We start from the raw sequence: 19,248 nt of genomic DNA, 5'->3' as shown, positions 1-19,248 counted from the left end.
CCTGGTGTCATCAATTCTACATACCGTACATCAGTCCACCGCTGCTAAGCAAAGACAGCTGCAGAGGCATCAGAGCAACGGAAGCTGGACACAGAATACAGAGCTCCACAGACATGCTAATGCAGATCAGCCAAGCCCATGAAGACAGAAGGACAAATATTACGTAAAATGAGAGTAGGGGAGAACATACTGTACAGCCTAAGGGGGAAAAAACCAGACAGGAAAGCAGAACTAGACCTTAAAGAAGGAGAAAAGACTGAGGGCGACAAGTCACACTGTGGTTTTTGCATTAACAACCTCTCTTAAGAACGATCGACCCATTTGTCTTACCAGGAAAGTTCCTGGTGGTCTGCCGCCTTGAAGGGCAGGCCACTGGCAGCCAGGGAGCGAGCAGAGCCAAGTTCCAGCAGCTCTGCCAGCACGGCAGGGGTCAAGTAGCTCAGACCCTTCAGGAGCAACAACAATTGACATCAACTCACCCGCTGCCTTCTCCTAGACCACTGTCAAGTGGTGGTGGTGCATCATGCAGCGATGGGTGAACACTGATCCCCATTGTTAGCACTGCCAGCCGGAGCTAAGCAGAGGCCCCTACAGTGCTGGCCTGGCTTTTGCTCCTAGACCATTTAAACCCCAGCTACTCTTAATCTTAAGAGCACATCTCTCCAATCAAGACTTTGCAGAAAGAATGTAAAGAAAAGCTGCTCTTTAACACATGAACACATGAAGCTGCCTTACACTGAATCAGACCTTGGTCCACCAAAGTCAATATTGTTTATTCAGACCGGCAGCAGGGTCTCAGGCAGAGGTCTTTCACATCACCTACTTGCCTAGTCCTTTTAATTGGAGATGCCAGGAACTGAACCTGGGTCAGGTAAATTATCGATAACAGTTTGGTTCTGATTAGCTGATGGGGCTGCAAAGCCACACAGGCCAGAGGGGTCCAAACTGGCTTCTTGTTCCAGATGTGATTTTGTAAAAAAGACTAGTTCTGTTTCCAGTTTGTATTCAAAGTTAAAATATAAATTTTGTCATTGGGAAATATGACTGCTGTGCCTTTTCCTGCTACTACAAAGTATGAATGTTTTACGTCTTAATCTTCCATGAGCACTAATGGAGTTTGAACATTAAAAAAAATAGCTTTAAAAATGCTGTTTCACTATAATGTTTTCTTTTCCCGTCAAGTCACATCTGACTTAAGACAACCCCAGGTGGGTTTTTCAAGGCAAGAGATGTTCAGAGGTGGTTTGCCATCACCTGCCTCTGCATCACAGCCCTGGTATTCCTTGGAGGTCTCCCATCCAAATACTTGCCAGGGACCCTGCTTAGTTTCTGAGATCTGACGAGATCAGGCTAGCCTAAGGCTATCCAGGTCAGGGCTTCACTATAGTAGGAAATATTTTATACTCCCAAACTTGATGAAAAAGAACATATTAAAGAGAACATGTCCTTCTAGCAAGAAATTGTGGGTTTTATTATATCAAATGGCTTTAGGCTTAAAAGAAAACTTTTCTTTCATCAGCATTTTGTGATATGTAAATTTAAACAAGTTTTAGGGATAACTCATTTTTAAAAAATAAAAATAAAAAGGACTATAGTTTGAATGACAAAGTACATGCCATCACCAATTGTGAAAGGGGTACAGATGTTTCTTCATCTCTATTCATAACATTAAAATCAGCCCATGCATCTTACTGTTGGCAGAGTTACCGGTATCTTTACATTTTGCCATTTTCAAAGTATTTCAACATTTTTTCTGAAGTTCTACTTAAAAATTAATCATAGACCATGAATCAACTCTTTGATAGAAATATAATCCATACACGTTCTCAGCAAAGCCCTCAAATTTTACAATGGTCAGAAATATATAAAGCTTTTAAAGAAGGAAGAGGTGAATAGAAGAGATACTGAAACAAAAAAGGGGAGGGAATCTAAAGAGCATTTGTGTGGTTAGAAGTGCCACAGAAAAAGGACACTGAAAGGTACGCTGAAGTATAATGTAGAAGCTGAACAATAGGCTGTTAAGAGCAGTCAAAGACATAAGGCAACATCCAAGTAACCGGGGCTCTCTCAGACACACAGAAAGCACTGAAAAGAACCTGTTCTCTCTAATTTAGTGGCAAGACAGGCTGATAACCCCACTCTGAAGGGGAGCACCAGGAGGAAACTGGTCAGCAGATGGTGGTAAGACGGACTGCATTAATCTCTGCACCACAACATTATCTAGGTAGAACTTACAGGAAAACAAAATTCACAATTGTTTCAATTAATAGACCACAGGTTAACTGGGAAATTAGAATGACTGCCCTGCAGTAAGGTGGTGCATCTGCACAGGCACATATATTACCCTGAAGATGAGAAGTGACTGGGAGCTTGAAGTAGTTAACAACACAGGTCATCAGTAGGAAATGATAAGGCTGGAACCTTCATTATTGGCAGTGAGCAGTACTGGAATAGGACCAGTCGGCTGAGCTTTGTGAACATACAAGTGCAGCTCTGCATGGGCCCTGGGCTCTCAGCCATGAAGAACAATGAAAGATTTCCATGGGAAAATAGGACCAGGACTTTGGCAAAGAGCTCAGAAGGTTCAAGACTTGAAACATGTGCATGCTCCCACACTGGCACAGGTGGCAGGATCCCTTTAGAGCCATCCTTTTGGAGAACACCACTAGACCATACAGTAGAATCACTTTCATTTCTTGAGGGGACTAAGAAGAAAAAGGCAGACTTAATTCCTATGGAAGCTCCTGACAGAAGGCAGAAATAAATACAACCCCCTGAGTTCATCCTGCCCATTCATAACCACACCTAATGGAATCCCCACACAAGCCATTAAAGCTAGGAACCAATATGCTATTCTAGCACTTTAGGATTCCCATTAGGTGATAATCTAGAGGTGGGGCCCTTAGCTTGCCATCCCAGGGGGAAAAAAACAACCCTCAAATGAGTGTTGCCTAAACAAGTCTACATACTTAAAGGGAGTCTTAGATGTTTCCGCTGCTCTCACAGTGCATTACGGTAACACAGCAAGTTGGGTGGGGCATGCATGTGCAGGGTGGCCTAAATCATTCCCCGTGAACTAGATATGCGAGTAGTGACTGCCCTTGTGATGCAGCTGCCCTACCCTGGCGTCTCCCACCGTCCATCTCTACCAGCATGAGATAGTTAACTTACATGGGAACCAGAGCTACATTCATGTTTCCCAGACGTGACTGGTGTACAATGACCACAGGGGTGAGGGGTGGGGAGCAGAGGAGGAAAGAAATGCAGAAGGACCCCCTCCCCGACAATTAAAAATGTATATGTTTATATACATACATTCATAGATATATCAATATAAATATATAAAACAAACTCCCAACAGACGAGCAGGCGGGAGGCCTGAGGCCAGGGCCAGCCCTGGAATGTTTCACTGGCTCCTGCCATCGTCTCTCTGCTGTGGAAGAGGTGCTACGGCAGGGTGGTCCTCGGGCAGGACACCAAGGACCTCTGCAGAGGGGCCTGCTCTCCCAGTCCTGGAGTGCTTCCTCTGCAGAGCAAGCGTCTGCCGCCACCCTGAAATGATGACCCTGCTATCTGTTCAGCTAGCATGTGCTGGTCCATCAGCCAAACCAGTACCATCTCCTGCGCAGAGTCAGCTTGCTGCCTGGCCAGGCTCTTAGAGAGGATGCATTGGCTGCATCTATAGGCGAGTGGGTTCCTCTTCACTTTCACTGCAGTTCCCACAACAATCCTGGAGAAATAAGGGAGGCGGCAGGGGAAGCAAGGGGGGGAAAGGAAAAGCACACAGCAAGCACAGAGTGAATAGTTATTTTTCCAAACAGGCAGACAGACGAAGGATTTTATTCTGTCCCTCAAAGACAGACACCATTGCTTAGAAGGGATATATTTGTGGCCCTACAACAAAACAAAACAAGTCTGCTGGGAGAATGGCTCCCAAGACTAACGCCCTCTGGTAGCCAACCCACAAGACCTGTGAAAGGATCTTGCTGGGATCCTTTACTACTTTACCTTTACTACTTGCCATAGTCAGAATGGGACCAATAGTTCACAAATGGATTTTCAGTACATAAAGGTGAGCTCTTACTTAAGTCAGGTATGCAGCAGCTGGAAGAAGCTGCAAGATTTTCTTCATTCGTTACAACGGCACAACTGCAGTAACAGCAGAAAGAGTATGGCCCAGTGGTAGGGAGCGAGGAGCACATTTAAAGCCTTTGGGTACAGAGTGAAGAGATAAAACTCAAACGTCTCCTACGAGCAGGAGGACCACAAAGGAAGCATGGGCAGCTTCAGATCCTGGAGAAGAGGATGGGAGAGACACGCATGTCACCTCCATGCAAAAGGACAAGGCACTCCACTCAGTTCATGGTGCTTTACAGGAAGCAGGGTTAGTGGCTCGAGGGGCTATTAATGCACATGTAATCTGGAGGGGGAAGGAAGCGGGAGAGAAAGGGAGGCACTGAAGAGGTAGCATCCACATCCCCGTGTCTCTTCATGTCCGCGGGGGAGCTTAGGGCACCAGGTAGTCATTTTCCTGAGCAGAGCAGCCATGAGAGAAGGGGTTGCTCACCTCTAGAAAGAGAAAACATGCTGTGAGGCCCGGCCAGAGACAGCCATGCTCTCTCCTGAGCCCTTTTCCAGCTTTCACCAAACCCCTCTTGTCGAGTAGAGGCACCCGAACGGGAACAAGCGGGGTGAGGGACACGGGAAAGCGATGAGCTCACAGAGGGGGAGCTGTCAGTACAAATGGGCTTTCACTCATGGAATGCTGGTGGAAGGGCAGGTCTTTTGCACTGGGTGCAGAAGACCTGTTTCTCCAAAAAAAAGAAGAAGCTACAAGCACATATGCTGTGAACAGGGCTATGATTCTAAATCATCAAGACCCAAGGAAAGGGACATGGCAGGGACCTCCCCCAAGTTACCCTAGTCTAACCCCCAGTCCTAGCTTAAAGCTTTATTTATTTATTTTGTTTAACAAAACTTGTACCCTGACTTTCTGCCCTCATAAGGGCCATCAAGGCAGCTACCAAAGAAAACATACATTTAAAAAAAATCTTTAAAAACCATTTAAACCAACAAAAGCACATAATTAAAACTAGAGCTAAAATATATACAAAAACACAACAATTAATACACTAGGAAAGGAGGAGGAATCACGGAAGGATTCCACACGAAACAAACAAGTTCTTCACCCGCTGGCAGATGATGGCAACAGAAGGGGGGCAGATTAATCTCTCTGGGAATGGACTTCCAGAGTTTTCGTGCCACAACCATGAAGGTTTAGTCAGGCTGCCACCCACCTAATCTCAGGAGGTGGGGTAACCTGACGCATGGCCTCTGAAGCGGACCGTTTTGACTGGGTGGGTTCGTAAGGGAGCAGGTAGTCCTCCAGGTATGTTGGTTCCAAACCACATAGGGCTTTAAAGGTCAACACCAGCACCTTGATTTGTGTCCACAAACAGATTGGCAGCTGGTATAGATGGGCCAAAACTGCAGTGATATGCTTGGCAACTGAGAAACATTCTAGTCAGTTTGAGCAGGTCATAACATGAAGTCTGTGGATAGGTGGTGAGGGGGAAGGGGGCAGAGAACGACAAGTTTTTCCCCCCCAAGGGCTGGTAGAACCAAAACTGCCCATCAAATGGAACTTAATGATTGCTTATGCTAGAAGAAGAAGAGTTGGTTTTTTATATGCCAACTTTCTCTACCATTTAAGGGAGACTCAAAACGGCTTACAATCACCTTCCCTTCCCCTCCCCACAACAGACACCCTGTGAGGTGGGTGGGGCTGAGAGAGCTCTAACAGAACTGTGACTGGCCCAAGGTCACCAGCTGGCTTTGTGTGCAGGAGTGGGGAAACAAATCCAGTTCACCAGATTAGCATCCGGCACTCAGGTGGAGGAGTGGAGAATCGAACCTGGTCCTCCAGATCAGAGTCCACCGCTCCAAACCACCACTCTTAACCACTGCACGACGCTGGCTCTTGTGCTAGGCTGCCTGCTGCATACAGAGCAGTAGTAGAACATCTGCTTTACATGCAAAAGGTTGCAGGTTCAATCCTCGGCACCTCCAGTTATAGGGTCAGGTAGTAGGTGACTTGAAAGACCTCACCCCAAGAACCTGGAGAGTCAATACTAGCCAGAGTAGACAATACTGACCTTGAAAGACTAATTGCCTGGTTCAGTATAAGCAGCTACTTATGTTCAATTTTGAGTGTTTAAACATACAAGCATGGTGCTTTGTGTGCCAATCCAAGACAAGTATTGTATCATCCAGGGAGGAAGCTACCTTAAATGCTCTCATCTAGGAACAAGTATCTACATATAGCTTATGTCAATCACCTGAACTAGCTGAGACCCAGCAATGTAAAAGAGGATATGGGCTGAGGTGTTTGGCTATAGAAAAGCATAAAAGATGAAGAAGACTATCCCAAAACAACAGTGGTGTGCTTTGCAAGCTGAGCTCCACAACTCAAGACATGCCTGCTTCCCACCCCTCAAGAAATTACCTGTCGGCTAAAGAGACGTTGCAGCAGGCCCTTTTTGGGCGGGGGAGGTTGCTGCCCCTTCCAGTCCAGGTCAGGAGGAACAGCACCATCTGGACCAAAAACATTCAGCTCCTTCAAACACTCAGTCTCTATCATCTAGAGAGGGGGGGGGGGGAAATATGCAGAATTTGATACCACTCCATGACACCAGCTCCCGACTAGTGCTGTTAGAATGCCTCAACCAGCCATGGAACAACTCCGCACCCACCCTCTGCCCAGAACGCCTGACCTTGCAGAAGCATCAGCCTGCCTACCTCATTCTGCCAGGGGATGGAGACACTCCCCGTTGCAAACTTGTGGTAGAAGTCATGGTCTGTAGGCTCCAGCTCAACACCCTTGACAGTGGAGAACTGCTCAATGTCCAACACATCCTTACAATAAATTGCTTGAGGCTAGGAAGAACGGGGGGGAGGGAAAGACCCGATTCAAGAGCTTATTCTCCTGCTCGCAGTGAGCAAGTGACACGAGAGCATGGCGCTCTCGGGAAACAAGGCAGGCGTTCTGGAACTCACATCAGGCTTGAATGGTGGGTCTAGCATCCCTGCTTCCAACCGCTTGAAATTCAAAGGCTTAAAGAGAGGGTGCTCTTTCACCTCCTGGGCACCGGCACCTCCACACCCCAGCCGCTCCAGTGGGTCTTTGCAGAGGAGCTGGAACACAGAACAGTGTGGTTGAAAGGAAGGCCGCTGCGTTGTCAAGGAGCCTCAGCTACAAAAGGCAGCAGCCCAGCTTCTAGGGAAACCAGGAGTAACCACCTCAGAACACTGTGGAACTCCCTGCCCCAGGATGTGGTGATGGCTGCCAACTTGAAAGGCTTTAAGAGGGGAGTGGACATGTTCAGGGAGGATGAACAGACTGCTGGACTTGATGGGCCTTGGTCTGATCCAGGATGGCTTTTCTTACGTTCTTAAGGCCTCACACTTCAAGGTTTGATGGTTGTGCATGAAGCAAGTCTTAGGCTTGGGGCTGGGACACATTTACGCATACAAATACTCCCACTACTCCATCTTTGTTTAAAATGCAGATAAAAGGTTATTTCACTATTGCTGTGTAAGTACTGGTTAACTATCCAGAGACTGAGATGCCTTAAATTAGACCATCTGCATTAGCTATTCATGTGTTTTTCCTCAACTGCCTTAATCTGGTAAATCGAGATGGCATGAGTCAATGTAACAGCATGACACAAGTGACCCAGAAACACTGGGTCACTACTACAGCCTGGGCAGATCTTCCAGAAGCCAGGTTGAATTGTGGTGGGTGGGAAAATAGGATGTGTCACGTGTGATTAGCTGAAGTTTTAAGGTTCAAATCACACTGTTTCAAATTACATTGTTTTTACATTGGAACTGGTGCAGAACTGCAAAGGTGATTCAATTTCCAGGCTGCGCTTTGTACATAAAAATCAACTTCAGCATCCTCCTCTTGATATCTTTCCCAAGAAGCAAGACAATGCTTTCAGAAGGCACCCGCCCTGAAGAGGCCCAGCATCCCTGGGCAGTGGAATCAAAGGAGGGTAGCTTGCCCAGGGCCCAAGAAACAAGGTTCATACCATGGAACAAAGGGAGCGAGAAGCAGGCGAGAACTTTTCTGAGTACTCCTCTTGTACGTCCTTCACAAGGCGTTCCACCTCTTCGCGCTTGATCTTCTTCTTGCGCTGCTGGAAGGGAGACTGCCCCTCGATCATCTCATAGAGCAGGCAGCCCAGAGCCCACCAATCAGGGCTGAACGTGTACCGCTCATTCTTTACTACCTCAGGAGCTGAAAAAGCAGTAAGAACTGTATGAGGAAGGCCACGCTGGCACTTCAAATACACAGAAACTGGGACGTGCCGTCAAACTCAGCATCCCGGCGCCAAAACTACGCGTTTAGGAACAAGCACGATCCCCTACATGAATTTCATCACCATAGCAGTAGGATGTGTATTCACATGTGCATTTAACCCCATGCCCAGGAGTTCTGCCCCACAGCTGGGCATCTGAGACTGGTCACAAAGAAAAGTCAGTTCAACCATCTAGGACGTCAGACATTCTGCCCTGATACCCATTGCAAGTGATGTACAGTAAATCTCATCCTTCCTCTCCACTGGAACAGTGCAGGAGGCCGTATCTGTAGAATATTTACTACAATACATACATTAAATGAATGCAGGCTAACTTGCATAATCTTAATGTTTTATTCAAATCGCAGTCATGTTTGCTGACTGCAGAACATGGATGGAGTTGGTATAGTTCTTATTCACTGGATACCATGTCTGTAATCCATTTGGGTGAAAACTTCAACGCATTTTGTTTTTGCTCTTAAGTTGCTAGGAACAGGGTGCCATATTCCCGCACAAGCTCGAGTCAGGACAGAAATGGCTGCTCTGTAATCCAAAATGCAGCTTTCCCTTGCTTTCTCTCTGGGCAACAGAAAAATGCTCACCCCAAACTCTCCTAGCAATCATGCCTAGCAGGAAACACACTAAGACTGCAGTATCAAACTTGCTTATTTGGGAGTAAGGCCCATTGAACATCCCTACATCCTCAAGCCTTTTTTACAAGAAAACATGCTCAGGACAGCACTGCACTGCTACAAATTTGCAGGAATTTGTTGTTCCATATAGCCAAGGCAATCAAGAGCAATTAGTTCACCTCATTCATCCAAGAAAGCAAATAGTACTGGGGCCAGGGGAAGGATTAGGAAAAAAATAGATATCATCACAGTAGAAGCAATTAAGGTGGACTGTATAATGATGCAAGTTTGATCTGTCTTTCTGATGGCCAAACAAGACGCGAAGGTGTCCACAGGTTGGACCCATGGATGTCACCATCATTCGAAAGTTGGAAGAGGTGATTTAAAATGTCATTAGGGCATTTGGCTTTAAAATGGTAGCAGTGTCCACAGGTCCAAGTCTGGCCCCAGTTCAAACACTTCTTAAAGGACTAATATCCTACATGTATGCTGAACCTTAATGGCTTACTTCTCACTAAATTCGCTGTTGACCTCTGGTCAGAACTGCACATTTTGGAAAGAGATTGCTTCCCCCCATTCTTGCAAGACATGCTTCCTGGCCTCTATGTTCATCCCAGTCAACTCACCAGAGCATGTCTCGGATACTCACCCATGTAGCCAACTGTTCCCACACGACCTTTTATTGTCTGGCCCTCCGGAACATAAACAGCGAGCCCCAGGTCAGAAATACGGATGTGACCTTATCAAAGGAAAGTGAGTCATGGAAGTGTCTGGTTTGCAGATTCCCCCCAAACCCAGAATAAATCCTGTTACAAAAACTGGAGAGGCACCTACACGCCCATGTACGAGGATATTTACTCACCATGATCATCCAGCAAGATGTTCTCAGGCTTTAAGTCCCTAGAAAGAAAAATAAGTTTCATAAGATACAGAGCCTCACTGGATTTCTCCTAGCATATGAGGAACCGCCCCCCCCCCCAAACCCTCTACAACTAGAATACAGGGTACCCAGAAAACTGCCATTCTCTCAAAGCTCTCGGCTTCACTGGAAGAGATGAACTTCCTGACCGTTAGAGCAGTTTCTCCGTGAAACAGGATTCCTCAGGAGATGGTGGGCTCTCCTCCTTTGGAGGTTTTTAAGCACAGACTAGCCAGCAGACTCTGACAGCAATGTTGATTCTGTGAATTCAGGAAGATCTTGAGAGGGAGGGCAGGAAGAAATGAGCTAGTACTTGGCTCTTGGGGTCCTTTCTTATATGTCCATGATGATCGCCACTTTGGGGAGGTAGTTTGGAATTTCCTGCATTGTGCAGGGGGTTGGACTAGATGACCCTGGTGGACCCTTCCAACTCTATGATTCTATGAAACCTCTGTTGTCATCACCTGTATACTATCCTCTCACGGTGAAGGTCTTCCAAACCACAGCAGATTTCAGCAGCATAGAAAACAGCTCGTGGCTCCTCAAAGCCCGCTTCTCCCATGTGGTAGATATGGAACTTCAGGTCCCCTCCATTCATGAGAGTCAAGACTAAGCACAGAGCATCTTTAGTTTCATACGCATAGGCCAAACTCACCTACAATACAAGGTAGGTTAGTCAGCTGCTAGAAAAGAAGCAAAATAACCTCACATAGCACAGCAGCCAGAAAGTGAACTCAAATTCAAAGAGGGCTTCAAGCAAGACGCCACTCAGGTACAGTAAATAGGCTGGATACTATGAAGCATCTTCACAGCCTTACCCTGGCAGAGTGCGATTGTCACCTGCTGCTGCCCAAACGCCCCCTGAAAGGCTGCAGTGGGTCTGCAGCAGAAGGGTTGTGTGTGCCAGAAAGTCATGGGCAGAAATTCCCCCATTATAAAGAACTCCCCTTGACCTAGCAAAGTTCAGCTCAATTAAAAATGAAATACACAGGGGTCCTATTAGCTGAACTGAAAGCCACACACACACCCACAAAAAAAACTCCTTTATGATGACAACAAAGCCGAATAATGCAAAGCCTACCCATGTCAATGAAATTTCTGCATATACTAAATGCAAAGAGCTGATCCGCCTTGCAGGCAAATTGCCACTCCCCTTAACCAACCAACCTCATTTAAGAAATCAAGGATTACACTTTATTCTTTAAGGGGAAGTTTGGTTTACAGAGATCTTTCTAAATCCTCAAGTTAAGAGTTTAAAAAGCATGGCTTAAAACATGAATAAAAGTGGAGCTGCTCCCAGGTTACTCTTAAGCCACGAGTAAAAACACTCTTTTCTCAGCTTCCAATCAATGGAAAAGCAAATCCAGTCATCTATCAAGGGGTGGAACCTTTTATTTAGATATTTATACCATTCTTTTCTCCCCAACAGGGACCCAAAGCAGATTACAACATTTTGCCTTCATAACAACCCTGTGAGGTAGGTTAGGCTGAGAGAGTGACTGGCCTAAGATTACCGTACAAACCTCCATGGCACAGTGAGAATTTGAACCTGAACTTCCCAAATTCTAGGCTGATATTCCAATCACTACCCCACAGTGGCTCTGTCATTCAGCCAGAAACCTTCACAGCTCTGTTTCTATGGTTTCAAACTACCCAGGCACATATACTGAAAGCCCAGCGCCAAGTGGACACGGCCAGCGGCAGAAATCCTCTTTATTGCTGCCCAGCTGGAAAAGAGGAATGGCAACTGAGAGGGAAGGGGCCAATGTCATGAAAATCTGGTTCTCAAATATTTCAGTGGCTGTGAGAGAAAACCACAGAAAAGAAAATTCAGCACCTCTGAAAATGAAGACTTTAGAAGACCTTGTGGTGGTGGGAGAGAACTGGAAGAGTGCTCAGCAGTGCACCAACCATCATCCAGACATCCCCCAGGTTACTGGTCATAAGCAGGAGATGGTAACTGAATACCCTTGGAGATGGTATCCAAGACCCTGTGTTATCAGCGGGGCCTCAGGCATCTGGATACTAGCCCATGAAAACAGCACCATCGGCTCATAGTTGACAGGAAAGATACCCAACAGCTGCCTGGCTGAGGAAATTTCTAGCACTGCAGCCTTCTGCAGTATGAAACTCAGAGTTTCACTGGGGTGGGTGAGAGTCAAGGGCAAGATCAAGCCCTGACTCACCCAGAGCACAAAAGTAAAGCAGTTCTTATGTACTTACTACAAACCTACTGTTCACTTTCTCCAGTATCTGCTTCTCGTTCAAAGCCATGGCTTCCCCCTTCCTCTTTTTTATTCTCTTCTTCTCGAGCTTCTTACAGGCATACATCTTTCCAGTGGCTCGTACTTGGCAAGCACATACCTCGAGAAAAGAAAAATCCTTAGCAAACATAACTGACAAGTTATAGGATTTTATAAGCTCTGTGAAATCCTAAATTATAGGATTTTATAAGTTTGTTAGACTCTGAAATCATTATTCTCACTGTAAAAACTTCAAGGTTAAATGCATTGGTACCTTAGAGATTAACTGGTTTTATTGTGATATACTGTGAAAAATTGGTTCATCCCTCTTGTTGCTGTGGGGGAAAAATGCAACCCACCCTTCAGGGCTCAGAAGCAGTTAAACCAAAATGAATAGTTTTAAGATTGTACTCTTATGATTATGCAGCCCTAGAATCCCTCTGTGTGGAGAGTGGTCTTTATGTTATGAAATAATCAAAGCAGCAGAAGAGCCCAAGTGTTCATCCTAGGAACACTTGACTAGGAGTAATCCTCATTGAACAGATTTGAATAAGATTCTGAATAGCCTTGCTCAGGATTGCTCTTCAAGATGCTTAGCACGACACACAGTAAAATGCTGAAGTTCAGATGGGTACCTCTGTGTATTGGCGCCAGCTAATGTGCAGCACCTGCACACAGGGCTAAAATTCCAGTCCAGCCGCACCTTCAATACCATCAACATTTTCCAAGGGAGGGGCCGTGACTCAGTGGTAGAGCATCTGCCTGGCATGCAGAAGGTCTCGGGTTCAATCCCCGGCATCTCCAGTTAAAGGGACTATGCAGGCAGGTGATGTGAAAGACCTCCGCCTGAGACCCTGGAGAGCCACTGCCGGTCTGAGTAAACAATACTGACTTTGATGGACCAAGGGTCTAATTCAGTATAAGGCAGCTTCATGCGTTCCTGTGTTCAAGCTTTGACTCTCAAAAGCTTGTCCCCTAGAAAATGCTGTTGGTCTTGAAGGTGCTGCTGGACTTGAACGTTGTTCTACTACTACAGCCTAACATGGCTACCCACCTAAAACTAACTGCACACAACCCCCTTCCCAACATATGCCATGCTATTGCTTCTTGAAAGCAAGCAGGGAAGTCACCTCCTGTGTTGAGGCTACATACCTCTCCAAAGCCTCCCTTTCCTAGAACACGATACTGGCGGAAAGTGTTCTTGGTCACGTGCCACCTGAGAACAAAACAGAGGAAACTATACTGAACTAGAAGTAATCAAACTGAAAGGGTAAAAGAGTTCTCCCTGTTTCTCATGAATTCTTTATTCTATAAATTGTGCAAAAAAAAATCACTATTACAATTAATCAGACTGCTGCATACGAATAGGTAGCTTGCAGTTTCAAGGCTGACCACAGCAAAAGACAAAACATGCTGAACATGACTCATTTCTCACTTCATGACCACCAGCCAGCAGCATCTTTCTCCTCGCTTGACAAACAGTGAACAGAATAAGAAGCATGAAACGTACTCTTTACTAGGACATCATGCATAAGGGCACTAGGTCAAATAAACATACCCAGCACATACCACTGAAAGCACAGCAAGGTGGGGATTACCTTTCCAGATATTTCCATTGCAGGAAACGATTGAAGTAGATGCTGTCAAGGTAGTCAGCAAAAGGAGCCACACTCAGGTAGTCGTGGATGAGCCTGAGGAAGGAAACAGAGCCTCTCAGAAATAGTGAGGCTTTACTGTGCAGGGACATATAGAGGACAGATAGTGCTGAGTGCTCATTACACTTCAAAAGCTTGACAGTTTTCAAAGGCTTTGAAGGGCTCTTGGCTCATGAGGCCAGGACTGCGCCAAGGACCCCAGATATCATGATGAGTACAGGGACAGGATATCCAATCTGGGGAGCAACAGAAAGGAACAAGACAGGCCCTTCCCTTTGCAGAGGTTGGCAGAAAAGAAGGTGCAGGCCAGAGGCTCTTTGTTCCTAGGACAGCAGTGCTTATGACACAGCACCAGAGCTTTTTGCACAGCTGCAAGGCCTGGGACCAGAGTCCCAAATTATGTTGGGTCATGACAACAAGATCAAGAACGCAGGGAAAGCCCTCCAAGCAATGGCTGTTTTTAAGAAGTTTCCTTTTAATACTGTTTCAGCCTTCAAGTACAGCCACAGGCATGAGCACAACTCTCTCTCTCTCTCTGATACTCTGAACAGCCATTTCAGGATATGGAAAGACATTAACACATAGTGTCTCAATAAACTGTAATTGATTTTTTAAAAGATAACGGAGGAACTGATATTCAGATAAGACTATGAAGCAAAAACTGAGACCATGTGAAAAATCCAAGACAGAGCAAAGTCACCCCACACACATACACTGTAGAAAATGCCCCCTCCCCAAATGCTTCTCCTGTGGGATAGGGGACCCCCCCCCCAGCCCTGGAGCAGCATGCTGGTCTGGTCTGCTGCAGCAGGAGAACTGGCAAAAATACCCCCCCCTTTTCCATCAGTAGCAGGGTCCCTTGCAGGATCCAACCCAGTGACCACTCTCCTGGGGAAGCGCAGATACTCTATCCCAAGTTCCTCCCAATCTTCCCCACTCACTTGGTACATTCCTTAAAGAGCTCTTTACACGGCTCCTGCTCCAGTCGCTCTGAGCACAGAGTTACTAACTGCAAGGGAACTTCAGGCACGTGATCCGCACTCTGAGAACAGAAGATCAGGGTCAAACACGGGAAAAAAACCACAAAATTACGCTTCCATATGAATTAGCAGCTGGCACAAACATCTGCTCCACGATGGTAGCGTCCAGGCCTAGGGCTCTGCGCTTGACACAACTTTCATTAGGGCAAGTTCAGCTCTCGCTACAGCCACTGACCACTCAGCTCATCAGTGCAGTGGCCAGAAGCTATATCCACTCAGCTCCTTTTCTTTGCTGCTGCAAACTGAGAGGGTTCTCACCTTAGGGGTCAGGTATGTCTCGATTAGGATCTGCCCACACTCCTTCCGTTTTTCATCAGGCGTCACTTCATACTCTGCCTACAGAGAAAGGAGGAAAGGACAGAGAGCATCAGCTGTTTGCTATAGCAGCCTGTACTAAAATGCAGAAGAGATCCAGATCAGCCATCAGATTCCTGAGTGGTGTAGCAGTTAAGAGTGAAACACTAGGACCCGGGAGACCCAGGGTCAAATCCTCAGCCATGAAACTCCAAGGCCAGCCATGTTCTCACAGCCTAACCTACCTTACAGGGCTGCTGTGAGGACAAAGGGAGGGGAAAGGACCATGTACGCTGGCCACGAGTTCCCTGAAGAAGAGCAAAACAAAGGAGGCATGGACAGATGATGAAATGCATTGAGACAGATGAGGAAAGTTACAGGACATCCACCATCTGCCCAAATATTCCTTGTGAGAAATTCAGTATCCACCACAAGCACTCAACATGCAAGGCAGAATATGACTAAGACAGAAGCAACAAGAGGAAAGTAAGCCACTTCTATACACTCTGCTTTGCAGGCAGTCAGTACCCACGCGCAACCACCAGAGGGGACTGGGTCCCACACAGATGTGCTCACCAAAGCATCCAGGAACTTGACACAGCGCATCAGCTCCACCCGGGTTTCACAAAACTGCCGGAAGAGCAAGCGCCCGATGGGCTGCTTCTCACACAAGCTGTGGTAGTCCCGCTCTGGAAAGAGAAAAAAGCATTAGACACTGGCCAATATCCATACCACAGAAGATTCAAGAGAGGAGAGCGAAGGTGGACATTTAAACCATCTTCCAGAAAACCCATCCAGTTATTTCTACAGTGTCCATCAGTTTTACAGATAAGATAAGCATCATCTCTGGAAATCAAAAATCAAGGAAGAGGACCCTGGGGGTTGGAAAATTAGCCTCCCCCCCCTCATTTCCATGTTGAATCTCATCACAGTTTCAAGTCATAGACCACCTTTATCTGCAAGATTTTAAGAATGTCTCTGGACTAGCAGACCTTTCCACCTCGTAACAGAGCAGAGGAGATGTCAAATTGCACAAGACTCCCACTGCTCACTGGAAAGTTTAGAAAAGAGTGGCTACAAACCACACCACAGAATGCAGCATCCAAGCAAGGAAACTGATAGCTCCTATTGATTCCTAAGAATCTCATAGCAGGATGGAGATAGCCATTGTCTCTCAAGCTTTGAGAGCGACCAACATACCACACAACTCACTGTTCCCCTCTCTCCCTCTCTTTTCTCCAGCTGAAAAAACAACCACACTCCAAAGACGTGTTTGGTGCTAACTTGAAGTTCACTTCTTTTCATCATATTCACTTTGGGGGGATTCTCTTCTTTTAATTCTTTAATAAGGCACAAAAACACTGAAACCCAACTAGAAAGGCTGCTTAGTCCAGCTACAAATAAGGTATGAGAAATCCTTTTATTCGAATAATTTGTTAGGTTGTTTTTCCAACCACCAACCACCACCTGTAATGTATAAACTTGAAAAAAAATTCTTGTTTCCTTATTAAGCTGGGGAGGGGGGGAGAAGAAGAAGAAGAGTTGTTTTTTATATGCCAACTTTCTCTACCACTTAAGGAAGAATCAAACCGGCTTAAAATCACCTTCCCTTCCCCTCCCCACATCAGACACCCTGTGAGGTAGGTAGGGCTGAGAGAGCTCTAAGAGAGCTGTGAATAGCCCAAGGTCACCCAGCTGGCTTCATGTGGAGGAGTGGGAAAACCAACCTGGTTCTCCAGATTAGAGTCCACTACTTCAAACTACCACTCTTAACCACTACACCTCGTTGGCTCTCACAAGCTCCTTCCTGCTTCTGCCATCACTAGAAGCAGGAAATAAAAGCTTTCTTCTTAAGACTTTCTTCTCAAGTTTGTCTGCAGTGTGTAAGTGGAAATGATGTACACTGGGGCAAAGAATCCTAGCATCACATGTACACTAACAGTAGTCTGAACTGGAGATGACACCACGGTTTTGTTGGATGGCTCAACAAAAACATCAGCTCAGAGTGGGCGAGAAAGGCAAATTCCATGCAAAAGATAAGGAAGGGGGTTGAGAATAAAACTGCTAGTATCACAATCATACTGTCTTTATCTCATTTTTCTTTCATTGTGAAATCCAGTTCATTCTGCCCTGTAATTTGTAAAATTATTGGTTGGTACCTCCCCACAAAGCAAGATTCAAGCATTTGGAACTTTCTAATTTTGAAAAAGTGACTGGGCAGTGGTGGGGGGGGTAGATGTAACAGGATTTTATAAGATTATGCTTGGACTAGGGAAAGTGGATAGTGGAGCTTCCCCCCCGCCCCATCTCCCACAATACAGGAACTCAGTGTTACCCAACAAAAGTGATGGGCAGTAACTTTAGAAAAGATGAAAAGAAGTACTTCCTTTACACAATGCATGCTGCCACAAGATGGGGGAAATAACTATTCGCTTAGATGGCTTTTAAAAAGGGATTAGACAAAATCCTGGAGGCAAGGTCTATCAAGAGCTGTTTAATCATGATAGCTAAAGGCAGCATGCTACCGAATGCCAGCTGCTTGGCTATTACTCTGATGGTGGGTTTCCCAGGGCATCTGACGTCCAGTGCACAAAACAGCATGCTACTCTAGAGGGAGCTTTGGTCTGATGCAGGAGGTCTTACACTCCTATGTTTATAGATCATGATGGGCAGCCGTGTTCGTCTGTCAACAGCAGTAGAGAAGAGCAGGAGTCCAGTAGCATCTTAAAGACTAACAAAATGTTCTGGCAGGCTAAGAGCTTTCATGAGCCACAGCTTATACCAACCAGAAAATTTTGTTAGTCTTTAAGGTGCCACTGGACTCCTGCTCTTCTCTACGCCTATGTTTATATTCATGTTACAAGGTGTTTGTTTGTGCAAGAGCCATTGATATTGGTATGCTTTCTGAGTGAAAGAAGGCAAGCTAGAGAAGTGGCTTCTGCAGGGACACTGCAAGGCAGCCTCCTCAGAGGACTGAAATATCCAGTCACATCAAGCATAGAGGTAAGGCTAAATTACTTGCCTCTAGTGGAGTCTAATTAGGAGAAAGTAAGGGTGCAGCAATGATACCAACCAGGGAAACAGTAGGCAGCCTCATTGGTGGGTGGAAACTTCAGGTTCACAGAAGTCTAATTCATTCATTTATTTATTTTGACACGCTAGCATTTTTCACAACCCACAAGCGTCCCCCACCCCAGAACTGAGTTTAGGAATCGTTGATGTGGGAAAAACCACAATGGTCACAAATTAGGTTTCCAGTTATCTTGGAACAGAGATTCTCTAGTCCAGCTACCGTCCCTTCCCAAGCCCCCAAATCAATCCTCCTTCCAGTCAGGAGGCATACCTACATCAAGTGACTAATGCAAAAACACAAAACTTTGTAACAGCTCATTGTAACAGAATGAAAGAAAAAGCTGAATATCCTTCTTCCAGTCTCCCCCTATATACCACTATATATCACTTTTGATATATAGTAGTATATATATCTTCCCAGGCCTTAACAAACAGAGAGAAAGATTAGGGCTGAAACTGCTCATGTCAGACATTGCTCTTTAATATGGCCAGATATCCATTTTGATTCTCATTTTACGATGCAGAACATTTTGTACCAGTGCTGTACCCTTTTAAACAGCAGTCAACAATAGTGACATCAGCCAGTTTTATTAGCAAAGACCCACCAGAAGATGGAAAGACAAGGGTTGACCCTTTCAACATGACTGTCATTTCACCAGGATTTATGACTTTTATTATGATGGAAAGAGGTATGTATGATTAAAAGCTTGAGAAAAAGTTATAAGGTGGTAAGCTACAGGCAGAGGAAGGAGCAATCCCGTTCTAGTAAAAGCAGTCACACAAATGGGTGGACGACTGTGTGCCCAGTTTAAATGTAATGTTTCAAGTTTTTGCAATAAAATAGGGTAGGAACACTTTTATTATTTTCATTTAACCCCAACAAACTCAGGGCAGTGTCATGAAGTCCCACCCACCTTGCAAGAACTGTTAGTCATCGTTTCCCAGGAAGCTACTCTTCTGCCCCAACCCTCTAATGGAGCATGTTGCAAGTACTCTTCTCTGTGCGGCAGTTTCTCTAAGGAAGCTGTGG

General features: G+C 45.7%; 1 protein-coding gene across 2 annotated transcripts in view; it reads right to left on the bottom strand.

The window, feature by feature from the left end:
- Window positions 1-3,618: 3,618 nt before the first annotated feature.
- The window catches only part of GRK6 (G protein-coupled receptor kinase 6), a 31,334-nt gene continuing 15,704 nt past the window's right edge, over window positions 3,619-19,248 (bottom strand). Inside the window, exons 3-16 of one of the 2 annotated variants that reach the window (XM_056850945.1) lie at window positions 15,723-15,835; window positions 15,111-15,188; window positions 14,754-14,854; window positions 13,756-13,848; window positions 13,310-13,373; window positions 12,138-12,278; window positions 10,379-10,569; window positions 9,858-9,895; window positions 9,645-9,734; window positions 8,094-8,302; window positions 7,057-7,194; window positions 6,799-6,936; window positions 6,506-6,640; window positions 3,619-3,730 (exon numbers count right to left, since the gene is read on the bottom strand). In XM_056850945.1, the coding sequence (XP_056706923.1) occupies window positions 3,680-3,730; window positions 6,506-6,640; window positions 6,799-6,936; window positions 7,057-7,194; window positions 8,094-8,302; window positions 9,645-9,734; window positions 9,858-9,895; window positions 10,379-10,569; window positions 12,138-12,278; window positions 13,310-13,373; window positions 13,756-13,848; window positions 14,754-14,854; window positions 15,111-15,188; window positions 15,723-15,835 (1,580 nt within the window). In that variant the 3' untranslated portion in view covers window positions 3,619-3,679. The remainder of the gene's footprint in view (window positions 3,731-6,505; window positions 6,641-6,798; window positions 6,937-7,056; window positions 7,195-8,093; window positions 8,303-9,644; window positions 9,735-9,857; window positions 9,896-10,378; window positions 10,570-12,137; window positions 12,279-13,309; window positions 13,374-13,755; window positions 13,849-14,753; window positions 14,855-15,110; window positions 15,189-15,722; window positions 15,836-19,248) is intronic. The other variant, XM_056850952.1, reaches the window with a different exon arrangement.

Source organism: Euleptes europaea, chromosome 1, assembly GCF_029931775.1.
Source record: "Euleptes europaea isolate rEulEur1 chromosome 1, rEulEur1.hap1, whole genome shotgun sequence".
NCBI lineage: Eukaryota > Metazoa > Chordata > Lepidosauria > Squamata > Sphaerodactylidae > Euleptes > Euleptes europaea.
This window is presented reverse-complemented; position numbering and strand designations above follow the sequence as displayed.